At 40.0% G+C, this 13,011-nt stretch overlaps 2 protein-coding genes across 12 annotated transcripts in view; both read right to left on the bottom strand.

Moving 5' to 3' along the window:
* Positions 1–6,161, bottom strand: part of FEZ2 (fasciculation and elongation protein zeta 2) — a 39,859-nt gene extending 33,698 nt beyond the window's left edge. For 10 of the 11 annotated variants that reach the window (XR_012673096.1, XR_012673098.1, XR_012673099.1 and 7 more), the window contains exons 1-3: positions 5,846–6,144; positions 4,041–4,149; positions 815–931 (exon numbers count right to left, since the gene is read on the bottom strand). Coding sequence is in view for 3 of the 11 variants with exons in the window: in XM_075146639.1 (XP_075002740.1) it covers positions 815–931; positions 4,041–4,149; positions 5,846–6,081 (462 nt within the window). In the remaining 8 variants the exon portion in view is untranslated. Of the gene's footprint in view, positions 1–814; positions 932–4,040; positions 4,150–5,845 lie in introns of all 11 variants that reach the window. The other variant, XM_075146637.1, reaches the window with a different exon arrangement.
* A 2,205-nt stretch (positions 6,162–8,366) lies between these two features.
* Positions 8,367–13,011, bottom strand: part of CRIM1 (cysteine rich transmembrane BMP regulator 1) — a 197,970-nt gene continuing 193,325 nt past the window's right edge. The window contains exon 17 of the mRNA XM_075146636.1: positions 8,367–11,283. Within this exon, the coding sequence (XP_075002737.1) occupies positions 11,107–11,283 (177 nt within the window). The 3' untranslated portion in view covers positions 8,367–11,106. The remainder of the gene's footprint in view (positions 11,284–13,011) is intronic.

Here is a 13,011-nt window from a genome sequence, read left to right as displayed (position 1 = left end):
ATGAGAACAGAAATCTTGTGCATAGAGAGCTTACTTTTCAGTACAGAAATGACCATATTTCTACAGGCTAAATTATTAACTGAACAGCTGAATAAATAACACATCATCTTTTACAGGTTTAAAGGCTGTAGACAACGCTGAGAGCCACCGCAGAGTAAAAAAGAGCTGAGGCAGTTCAAGCAATCCTGTCTCTCATACTCTTAATAACCATGTTCGTCAGAGTTTATAGGTAACCATTGAAACAACAAGAAAATATATCCTTGCATTTGCTTACTAAAGCAGGAGCTTAATGGACGGTCATTAACCTTACTCAGAAGAGCAATTTTCAAGATAACTTAAGTAAATCCATGGATTTGGAACAGAAGCCTTTAGACAGTAAGTAATTTGAAAGCTTAGTAGCAGAACTGTTGATCTGTTCTCATGTTAGGCAAAAACTTCAAAGAATTCTCGCTAACCACAAAGCCACGTGAAGATATGAACGGCCATACAGTCATGCTGGAAAACTACAAACTCTACAGTACCACCAATATTCTGAAAATATTTTTGCTTCTTAACACATATATTTAATTTAGTAGTATTTCTGACTGATTTATGGTAAGAAATGTATAAAGATTTCAAAGACCCTGGACTATCAACCTTACCTGAAGCATTGGAATACTTTTCAAACTGAATGATGTAGTAATATCTTACACATTATTACAATCCTAGATAAAGAACAATCAAGAAGCTTAGCTATGGTGAAGAAGAACAAAGAATAATTACAGACTAAACCAAAATACTACACCAACAACACTGTCTTTGCTGAACACATTACCTGCTCCGCTGTGAAGAGTGGTTCATCATTGATGCAGGAAACAATGATAGAATGCATATCCAGCTGTTCTCTCAGCTCTTCGTCATCTGACAGGTCAAGGTTCAGGTTATCATTTACCTAGAAAGCATGAAAACGTGTATTTATATAAATACATATATATACACATTTATGTGTGTATATAAAATACATGTACGTACATAAAAAACAAAAGGGGAACAAATACTGAATTTTAAGAATGAAACAAATTCCTTGCCCATAATAAAGGAATCAATGATTCTTGCTGTCAAGTACCTGGAAACTGAAGTACCTTAACAACTGAAATCAAAACTGCAGTTGGAGAAAGTTAAAATAGCTGTCAGTCTTTAAATACCCTCAGCATATAAAGACCATATACACAATGACATGCAGTCATTGACTCCATGGAAGGCAGTCAATCCAATGTAGATATTTAAATCTTAAATGAAGATAGACATTTGTCAGTGTGGAGTGAAAACCTACCTATAATCTCCAACATTACACAAACCTGTTTTTTTACATGCTTTTATAGTTCTACTTTTTCACATAATAAAAGACACGAAAAAAAGTTGTTTTAAAAAACAGAACATGGTTATCACCCCAGATTATTTTAAAAATATATTCTTGAATATCTCAGGGTCTTTTCAGAAAGAAACAGAAGTAACGCTGTTCCCACACATATACCATCAAATTACACTCATCCTTCAAAACCAAAGATGTACACATAGTAAAATAAAAGTCCCCTCCTTAATCAGTCAGGTATATTTTACTCTCACACGGTGATATATTCTAGTTTACTTACAAAGTTGTTTGCTTTTTCTGCACTTTGACTATTACTAGATTCCACCCAAACCAACCTAGAGGAGCCCCCCAGCCCCCAAAAGCTGCAACCGCTAACCTTTGACATTTTGAGCTCAAGCGCTTTAACTGATCTTTGGGCTAATTTACAAGGATTATGACTAGCTGCATAAAGTCCTTGGTCTCACTGTATCAATTTTCAATTTTTATTGTAATTCCTCCAATTTTCCCAGTTTCTTCAGGAACCCTGACAGTTTTCAGATTCATTTTGAAGATGTTACTGATATCCCCAGATAGCTAGTCTATAGGGGAAAACATACAATTTGTATTTCTTCAGCCATCAGAATGAAGTCAAATGTCCACTTTTTTCCAGAATCTGAATTCCAATAAACATGCAGTGAAAGGGCCCCACTAAGAATATCTGTTCACCTACTGCACAGATACATCCCAGTTTTGACATTCTTTAACGCCTGCAGTCCTCAAATGTTTTTCCGTGTATATACGATTATGACAACAACCATGGGATGGTAAGCAAGGATAACAGTTTATCTAGAAGGAGGTCAGCTTCCCCTCCTGGCATCCCCAGAAACAACATTTTGAGAGACTATCAGAATATATTCTGATAATTTAGGCTAATAAACCACCTAAACCAGCCCAAGCTACAGCTGATGCCAAAAGAATCACCTGCCCTTCCACCCAGCCACACTCCATGCCTGTTTCTGTCCTCGTGCTCCCACCAGGAAATGACTTGTTTAAAAGTAATCTAACAAAAATACAATAAACAAGCAATTGCACAATCCTGTTCCTTGTACCACTGTACAACACTTCCACCCAACTACTTCTTTCACTGTCAGAGCCGTATAAAAGAGTTCACAGATCTGTGATGTGAAGCAACAAAGATTAGATGAATCAGCCTCATTCACCTTACATTTTTTCCTACTAAAACAGGAAGAGAAATACTTTAAGCACAAGTTCAACAGCATATTATTAGTTTCAAATGCACCAAGGAAGTGTTGCTTAGCTGTTAGTATTCATTGCAAGAAGTTAAAACAAGCCACTAGCTGGTCCATATGTGCTGTCACATACCCAGAAATACTGCTGAAACACAGAGAAGCAGAAGAAAAAGTATGTCAAATGCTCGCAAACAGATGGGCTTTACATATCAAAAGGCATGCCAGGTGGAGTGACAGCTGAAAAAACTTGAGATATGTTTAATCCATAAACTGATTTTCCCTCTACTGGCAGCATACCTAAGATTCTTTGTAATCCAGCAACACCACTTCACATTTTTTTAATGTAGTTCCTTCGTAACTTCCTGCAAAGAACTTTTTTTTTATATTGTACCTAGTTCCTTATCAAGAAATCCATCAGTCTTCCAGTCCATTTTTCAGTCACATAACAAGATCACAGCATGGGGGGGTGTAAATCTTTTTACTTTAAATGTAAGAATTTAACTACTCTAAAACCACTTAGAAAATCTGAACAAACACTGTAATAAAAATTAGAATAAAACCAAGTCAAATTCAAGGGATAATCATCAAACTGAAATCCAGAAAGTGAGTTCCAAATGGCCATCTTCCCCTGCTGAACCCCAAAGCATCCTCTTCAGCAGAACAATCTTTGTTCCTGTCACAATAAAAAATAGCTGTGGATGTATAATGGATGGCAGAAGTCAAAGCATTACCTTATTCTCAGGCTACACATGCAAGTATTTTTACAACATAACTCAACTTCACTATGTTTAAAAGATAAGCCACTTGTTTCCTCAGAAGACCTGGGAGATGGGAATTCTTCCTAGCTTTTCTTCCTGAAGCGTTTTAATCCACTTTTAAGAAGATCACAGGACAAGCCTTTCTATAAACCTCTCTGAAGCTCTTCATTCCATGCTCCCTCCCCAGACAACTATTCTACTTGTTAAGTAAGAAAAATAAACGAAAACAAACTCTTGCAGTTGAGTGTCTCCTGGGTCACCTTTCCTGTAAAAAAAGCCACTTTAGCCTCCACTTGACTGCAGAATGACATGAACTTCAAAAAAGTCCACACTGGATTTACTAAATCAGAGTACTCCTGCCTCTCTTCCTCCCTTACACAGAATAGTGTTCAACATGGAACAGACAGTAGAAAGATTTTATGTGAAACACTTTCTCATTTTACAATTTTTTCTATCATGCTCTGGCTCTAATGAACATCCATCTAAAACTGACCCCGAATTATTCCAACCCAAGGAGATGCAAACATACATCAACGGTTGTTTGATTTTTTGATTTTTAAAAACCTCTCATGTATAATGCCAAGCACCAAAAATATTTTAAGCCATTTAATAACAGCACTCTTCTATACAAATGCAAATTGTTTTATTTCCCTGCTGAGTATAAAAGATCCAAAGAGGGTATTTCTGCTGATCAGAACTTACCCCTTTTTCTGAAAGATTCAGTGTTGGCAAGTGCAAAGCTCTGGTGTGGGAAGATTTCCAGTCAACTGGCATTACGTTACCATAATTATCAGTCAAAGCATTCCAAATCCTGGAGAGAGGAATAAAGGAACAAAAATGCAAACCTTAAAACAAGCAGCAACTGATCACCAGTAAACATATTTGTAATGATAACATATTTCTACCAACAACTATTTTTTCCTCCCTATTATTCACCTACAAGTTACTGACAATACTTTTATAATGTTCTAAAACTAAGAGAAAATGTTTTTTGATAAAGAGAATTTTTTTCCCTTTTTAAACCAACAATATATGCACAGTGGTGAAATAAAACAATGCGATGAAGAGACAGCTTCATTACTAATTACATAACTGTACTCTAAATCTTTTTGGGGTGTGGATGAGTCCCTCCTTTAATGAATTTTGAGCTCAGCTATAAATTCCATTCCTAGTGTTGTTCCCGTTTTCCTTGCCTTTTGCACATTAAAATCAGGAATTAGCAGAGGCTAAGGAGCAAATTCTGAGCCAAATCTCTTTTTCTTTCTGTCCATTTATCACAGAATAATGTACATGCACAAATTATACTAAAATTTTGCAAGAATTTAGTTCTACCCAGAAGTACTCTTGCGGAGCTCAGCCCACCACTCTTGTCTACACGTGATCTTAACTGTGTCTACAGTGTACAACCTCTCTGGCTGTACTAGAGGCTTGCAGCTGCAGCCCTATTCTGGTACACCAGTTCAGATTTTGAAACAGAGCAGCCCTGTTAGCAGGTTGCTGCCTCAAGCCAGCTAACAAACCCTGCCTCTAAGTGCTACGCTGTGGGTGTGTGTTTGGGGTGGTTGCCTAGCTAGGCTCAGAGGAGGTCAGAGGAATGGCTGAGCCAGACACAGAAGGGCAGCCAGAGCCTCGTCATGGCACAACACGTCTCTCATTCATGGTTCTTTGAACTTACCTCACTGTTCATACCATAGACATCTAGCCTTTTGCTAACAGGGTTGGTTTTTTCTTCTCTTAGAATAAGACATACAATTTAGTTACCTCAAAGTGAAAGAAAAACTGCAGTGCTTTTAATGAAGATAAGTTGATTGAAATTTACTGTAGAATAACAAGTATAAATACTTGTAAAGTAATGTTAAAAACAGGAAAGCAGCATCGATCAGAAAGGCTCTATTGCTCAGGGGGAAAAAGCAATTATCACAGTTGCAGCTGAGATTTTGTTCTCCATCTGCTTTCCGTACTTTCCACGTTTAATTTCAAACACTGAAACAGTGGGCATTTTGCAAGAAGCTAAACAAATGCTACCCTCAGTCACTCTGCACTTGAGAACAGCTACTTTTTTGTACCCGGGAGCTAAGAGGCATTGGGATGCTCACACACCTCCATGGCGGTTAGGGGAATAAAACCAGAAGGCTCGATGGCAAAGCAGCGCCGGCGGCTCGGCCGCCCCTGCGCCGCGCAGGCTGAACACGCCCGCCTGCCCCCCGGTCCGGCTCCGGGCCCGGCGGCTCCCAGCTGCAGTCCGGCGGGCGGGGAGAGGCTTCAACTCCCGCAGCCCACAAGCCCTGCTGGAACTCGGCGAGAGGAAGGCCCAGGCCAGGAGGCCCAGGGGCAGCGCCTTCGCAGGGCAGAGCTAGCGAGCCACGACGCCCGCGCTGCCCGCCGGCTCCGCGCCCTGCCCCGCGCCCCGGCCGCGGCTGTCCCCTCAGGCCGGGCCAGGCCTCTCCCTCGGGCGGCCCAAGCACCGCCGCTCCCTCTCCCTGCCTCCCCCCCGGGCCTGCACTCACTCGTCGTCCTGCAGGGCGCTCTGCTCCGTGAGGGGCCGCAGCGGAACGCGGCTCTCGCCGCTGCCGCCAGCCCGGGCCTGCGGGGGCTCAAAGCAGAGGGACAGCTTCGCCCCCAAATCCCCACCGCCCCAGCCGCCTTTGTCGCGGGCAGCTTCGGGACCGCTCCCCGCGGAGGGCTGGAAGCCCGAGAAGTCTTGCCAATCCCCCGGGTCTCGCTGCGAGGCCGCCGCCGCCATAGCCGCCACCGCAGCTGGAGACGCCGCGCTGCGCGCCCCGGCCCGCGGCTCCCGCCGGTGCGCGCTCCCGGCGCCTCCCGCAATTCGGGGGGGTGGGTGCAGGGGGCGGGGCGTGTGACGGCGCGGGGCTGGCCAACGGCCGCAGCGGGCGGGGCCCGCCGCGCGCAGGCGGCGGGGAGCCGTTGGCGGCGGGAGGCCGTAGCGGCGGCTGTCAGCGGCGCCCCCGCGCTCGGGGCGAGGCGCCTGTTCCGCGGCAGCGCCGAGGCGAGCTCGCCCGGGCGCCCCACGGCCTCCCTCGAACCGCAGGACGAGGAGGCAGGTGGCCGGCGCGGCCTGGGGCTGTGGCTGAGCGTGAAGCGGCCCAGCCCTGGCCCCGCTTGCAGGGAAGGAAGAGAGGCGGACTCGACGGGGCCAGCGAGCGTCACTTCTGGCCGCTTCACTGGGTTTGTTTCTGTACACGGAAAGTGACAGCCACAGGCCTGAGGCAGCTGCTTTTGAGGCAGCGAGTAAGGGCAGTTCACCGGGGAGGGGGAAGGGGAAGGAAGAGTATTTGCAATAATTTCATTGTAACCTGGTAACCTACCGATGCGCGGCTTTTTGGCCGTCACTTTACCCTCCATTCAGCCACCTCAGATGTGTAAAACTAAGTTTTGGAGATACTTGGTTCTTACTAGCATGGTCACTCCCGTGCCCATCCTTTGCTAGCTTTATGTTGTGCCCTTGTGTGCAATAGCTTATGATAGACCTTTTTTTTTTTAATCTAGTACTTTTTTGAGCCACTGTAAACTTTTGATATCCCACAGTATGTAGCAAGAATTGTCTCTGCTCAACTTCCTGAATGTGTTTTAAGCCTCCTTTAAGTTTCTTTTCATACTTCCTACTTGACGTTTGGAAAGAGACACAGTGAGTGGAAAATTCATTCCCTGTTAAGCATCTGCGTGTCACTGAGGTATTTAAAGACCTTTGTCCTGTACCCTAGTATACATAGGCATTCCAAATATGATCCTTTCTGACACTGGGAGTAGGGCAAAGGAGACGAGGACTACTTCGAGTGTTCAAATATGGATGCACCATTCGTTTATACATTAGCACAATGATGTTTTGTGTTCCATTCTGATGAAAAAGCAGAATGTTTGCAGGCAGAATTTGAAGATGCTCTTCTAGAAGACAGTCTTCCATAGCCATAGTCTTGGGAAAGAGCAAAAATGCTGGAACAGGTAACTAGCAGGGGAGAGGAAACTACTGGAAATTCAGCATATATAAATGTAAAGGGATGCACAAAAATACCGATCTATCCTAGTCAAAGTCAATTACGGGCTTTGCAGTAACTATGACTCCTTGGGCATTTTGGATTATTGCAGCTAGCTCTGCAAGAACATTGACTCAGTGGTCAGTAGCAATCCAAACAGTAACTGCGATGCTAGTTCCAGGGTGTACTGTGTTTGAACAATGTGGACATTTTCAGTCCCTTTGCACTTGATCTCAAAAGAATGTAATAGAATGGGAAATACAAAGAACAGCAAGGTTGGCCAGAAGGTATGGAACAGCTCCCAAAGAATCATTCTGGGCTTTTCAGCACAGAAAAAATGGAGAGAAGATACAGGTCTCTAAATTAATGGGTGGCATACAGATACTGAGCCACTGCTGCTTTGAATGCAGGAAGGAAGGGATACCAAACGAAAGCATCAAGGGGCAGGTTCAAAGAAAGAATAGGAGGCAGTTTTTCACACAGCAAGTAGTTAAGCTGAAAAACTCTTTGCCTCAGGAAGTTACATACCAGAACTTTGCATCAAGTCCATTAATTTACAAATTAATAGAAGAAAACAGTATTATGCGCTAACAGGTAAATGAATGATTTATGGCTCAGGAAGTCCTTGAAGTGCAAATTCTGATTCCACACACTTTCTCTACGACCTCATCTCACAGCCCCATATGGTTGATTATGGCTCTTCGACAGGTACAACAGATGGACTCAATGGCAGGGCAAAGGCCTAACTTTGTGCTTGAGAGATTGCTCTTTATTGAATGCTGAAACTATTTGGAATTCCACAAATCCCTCTAATGTGAAAATTCTTTACTGTACACCCCAGAACTTTCTGTAACTGCCAACTGTTCTCTACCCACAGTATTTTCTGAACTGTGCTGATGTAAGGTCAGCAGGACAATAATATGAATTACTACTCCCAGGGGAAAAAACCCTAGTTTATATCTTGATACTATGGTAATGTCTCAAGGACCAGTGTATGGAAGTAATAAATATGAAAATTTAAGAAAATATGCACCAATAGGTTTAAAATTTTTTTATTGTGCTGCCAAGAGCCAAATTACAAGAAACCGCCTTACAGTTAAAAAAGTAAACAAGCAATCTGCTGAACCGCAGTGCACTCCGAGTGCCACATATGCATCTATTTTTCAGAAAATTATATCTGCGTTTCTCTTACAAGAGCACAACAGGAACCAAAGTAAAAGAGTGTAATGGATACAGCACATAGGATAAATCATATCTTTAAAATAATAATAATAAAATAATAATAATAAAAAACATTTTACACCATGTCCTATATCCTGCTAGTATTTTCAGAATATGGCCTTGATTGTAAAACAAAAGCAAGCATTTACAATTTCTGGATAAAGACTGCTTACTCTTATGCAAGGAATGGATGTTTTGTCTTGACAAAAATCTTTGTAGTAACTGGACAGAAACATCTCTGTTTCAATATCAGATTGAGTACAAAACACTGGGGAGACTACATTTTTTCTTAGTGGTGGTTGGAAACTGAAGTTATATAAGCAGAAAAAATGTTGACCCTTAATGATACACCTATTTTTTTCTTTGATGCAAACAGCTAGAACACCTTTTTGATATTCTAAAACAAAAAAATTGTTAATCTTCAGATTAATAAATTAGGTCATTATAATAATAAATTAGGGTTTTTTTTTCAGTTTTAAAGTTCAGCAACCTCTGACCAAGTATTTACAACAATACTTGAGAGTTCCTTTACAAAAAATACATTTTTCTTTTCACATTAAGCATACTGGGTATCTGTGTCTCTTATGACAAGCATTTGTAAAAGAAAAAAGGCAATGCACAAATGGGTAATTAGTATAAAAGTGCCAAGACCTGTTTGGAAAGTTAACATTGTATTATACAGTCAGAGTTATAAATGAGGCAAGCTACAACAAACTTCCAGCTTAATGTGGACAATATTCCAGTAGTTGTTTCAAACAATTGTTTGAAAAAAAAAAAAAGAAAGAAAGAAAGAAAAAAAAGAAAATCCAGGAGCCAACGGTGTTATTCTATGGAGCTGATTAGTGCTGCATGTATATTGTCATCAGTGTCTCTAGCCAATGCATTCATTAAAAAGCCTTTTTAAGGCTAAGCAGGAAAAGAAAAATAAGAAACACCCTGAAATGTAGCAAGTAGCAAGAGCAACGCTTACTGCTATAATCGTGCACGTACTGTACACACGCAAACACAAGAGTGCACACACACACACACACGCACACAAACACTTTCAAATCAAATCAAATCAAACTGTAGGTAGAATGAGATGCTCTTTTCTTGTCTTTCCTAAACTCACAAGCGATTAAGCATTGATATGGAATGCCTGTTTATCTGTTTCTGCTCTGGGTAAAATCTCTCTCAGATAAAAATACATTCAACAAGAAAAAAAATAGAAAAAATACATACTGTATACATAGTATTTTATATATACAGTATATATAGGTATAGTGTATATACACATGCACGTATATATACATATGTATACCTACATGCATTTGTATATACATATATATACACAAACATACAAATACTTTTTGTTGTTTTTAGCATAATTATATTTACATAAATATTCCTATAATGCTAAAGTTTAAAGAAGCATGATCTCCTTTTTTTTCTGAGCTTCAAAAAAGGTGCTTGAGTAATATACAATTAAAATTAAGCAGCTTCCTAGCATGGAAGTAGTTTCTAAATCTGCATACCAGTAAATAAGAACATCAACAAGAAAAAAACAACAACCTTAAAACAGTCTCTTTTTTACTCTCTTGTAAGCAAGAGCTTTGTCCAACAAAAATATTTTTCCTTCTCCTGTATGAACAACCAGAGATTGATATAAAATAACAAAACAAACCACAACAGACAAAACAAACAAACAAAAGCCCCTGGAACTGCATGGTGTTCTTGACTTTTCCTTCCTTCCTTCAATACTGCTGTCAAAAGATCCAGTGCTCATATCAGGAATTACTTAGGCCTCAGTCATTTGCTAACTCTGCCAAAGTCTGGCTAATCTAGCCAATCAGCTTTGAAGAAAACAAAAATAAAACCAAAAAGCAGCACAAGGTATAATTTCATACATCCTTAATAAACCCACCCTTTATTTTCTGCTATAACCTTTTCCTTGCAATTTCATTAACTACTGCAGCTTCTCATCATATAGAAAAATATTTGCAGCTACACCACCACCTGTGATGTGACAAATTCTGTTCTAGGAGTATATTACTGTAGCAACAGCTGGAAAAAAAAAAATCAGACCTTTTCATATTTTTTTTTCACCTGGGGTTAGGCTTTGCTGCAACAGATGCAATTTCAGAGCAACAAGAAAAACCACTATCCTGTTGCTCGGCTGTATTCTTTATTCGTTTTCTTCTCCAGCCAAGCATGACCAGCTTTTCTTCTCTGAAGCTTCCTTTTACCTCATTGCCTATCCCTAGCCCCTGATTCCCCCTCCCAAAAAACCTCTATAGCTATGTTACAAGCAAATACATCTTAACAAGTTTTAAAACTTTGGTTCTAAGAAAACACTTGGTCAGTTATCTCAAGGAAAAGTGGGAATGCTTTTTCTGGCACATTGCAGGAGTGAGAGCTCATCCCAGTAAGGTCTTAGAGCTGTACATGTAGTCACAAATCCAATACAATCCACTAAGCAAGTGCACAATTCTAGTTTTATTTTAATAGCAGACTTAGTCTCTCTCTCTCTCTCTCTCTCTCTCTCTCTCTCTAATCCTTGGTAAGGGTGCAATTCTTCAAACTGTTTGATAGAAATTATCTGCCTGTAGGTTGTTCTGTTTCTGCATGCTGTAAAATCCACTGTATCTTGAATCTGGGTCTGCAATTCTTAGCATCCTCTGAGAACTGTCCACCTGGACCATGGTACCTTTCTTGCAGTCCACATATACCAGTTGATTGTTTAAGCAAGAAGGCTGTTAAAACAAAAAGGGATATTGAATCAGTTAAAAAATGTTTGTATTCCACCCATAATTAAAAAAATGTTTGTGGTTCAAGTCCGTAAGCACAAACCAAAATCAAATCAGCAATTAAAGAGTCTGGACTTTCGCTAAACTTGATAAAGGCTTATGCCGGGCACAATAACAGACCAACACCCTCTTCTGAATCACCATTTTTCATCTTCTGAATGGAGCTCTGGTATTCCCACATCCAGTCCTACTATTCCTCTGTTTGAGAATCCTTCAACTGAAAGATTCTGCAGCTGAGAGGAAGGTGAAACAATGCTGGGTGCACACTACCTTAAATGTTTATGGGCTAAGCATGAAGGAGGACAGGCAGTAAGCATACTCTATGGATAGATACGAAGTTAGTGACAATGCTCACACTATAGCATGCTACGTATCTTAAAAATTCCAGTTTCCACTGGTGTAGCTTCTTTTTTGAAGACTTAAATCAGAAGGGTTTTTATTACTAAAAAATTATATTCAGTAACCCTTATCACAAAAAGGTTTTTTTACCCAGATACTTATTACAAAACATTATTGTAAAATGTTTTACATTTGGCTCTTCAATGCGGACGGGATTCACAAAGAAGTCCTGAGGTTCACTGATGTTAACGGAATCAGGGCTAAACATTAGCAGTCCATCTGTAATTTTAAACATCTTTTCTATAATCTTTCTTTTGGTATTGATATGATTTAAGCACAGTTGTTGATTTGTTCTTTATTGAATAGCTGGACTATTTTGAACAGAAAGAACATAAGCCTAAACAGGCTTGCCAAAATTTATTACTATTTATTATCAGTCACCCAGCAAGGAATAGGAGAAACTAATGAGTGATACCTAGTTGAAGAAACCTTAAAAGAAAGCTACATTTATGACAAAGACCCTCACAAGAAATCTGAGTTTCAGTGTATCCATGGTCTTGCATTGAATCAATATGTGGCTTAAAGTGAGCTTTCTTAGCATATGGATGATGCCTTTTGGTGACACTGAAAAAATGTTTCAGCAATAGAAGTGTTTGAGGAAAATGATGTTTCATAAGTAAGAAAGTACGTACAATTATTGATTATAGTTCCACAGTTACAAAGCTGTGATTTTCACTTCAGCTTCAACTATTTTGTCACATAGCACATAGCAGCCTTTCTGAGAGTTTAGGAGTGAATACATTAGAGTTAAAAATTAATTTTTAAATGCATTCCTTAAGAAATTCAGAAACTGGAATTGCTTACTTGTCTTGAAAAACTGGAAGTCGAGTAATACCGATTCTTCATGCTTACTATTTAATTATAATTGAATTCAACTGTATGCTCTGACTATATTTGTAAACTTTTTGGAAAAGACTTTTTTTTAAAAAAAAAACAACTCTGCAGCAGTGACAGAAAGAATATGGACACTTCATTTTTAAAGTTACTGTACTACTCTTCTAGATGGAACTGAAGAAAAGATGCTTTCAAATTGTGTTCCAAGTATGGACAAAGTCTGTTTGATTAGAACTAGGAAATAGAAGTGGGATAAATTGGGGAACTGATATAAATGGCATTTGAATATAGAGTAAGGGCTTATTCTGCTGATGGAACTGTTACTCAAAACAAAATAATGCTCTTTTCACTGTTCATTTCCAAGATACCTGCTTCTTCCTTTTTTTGGTAGTCTCAGAATATTTAATAGGTAGATATTTCCTGAGATCTCTCTTAAAATAT

The sequence above is a fragment of the Calonectris borealis genome, chromosome 3, assembly GCF_964195595.1.
Source record: "Calonectris borealis chromosome 3, bCalBor7.hap1.2, whole genome shotgun sequence".
NCBI classification, from domain to species: domain Eukaryota; kingdom Metazoa; phylum Chordata; class Aves; order Procellariiformes; family Procellariidae; genus Calonectris; species Calonectris borealis.
Note: the sequence above shows the minus strand (reverse complement) of the source record. Positions and strands in the feature narration are given on the sequence as shown.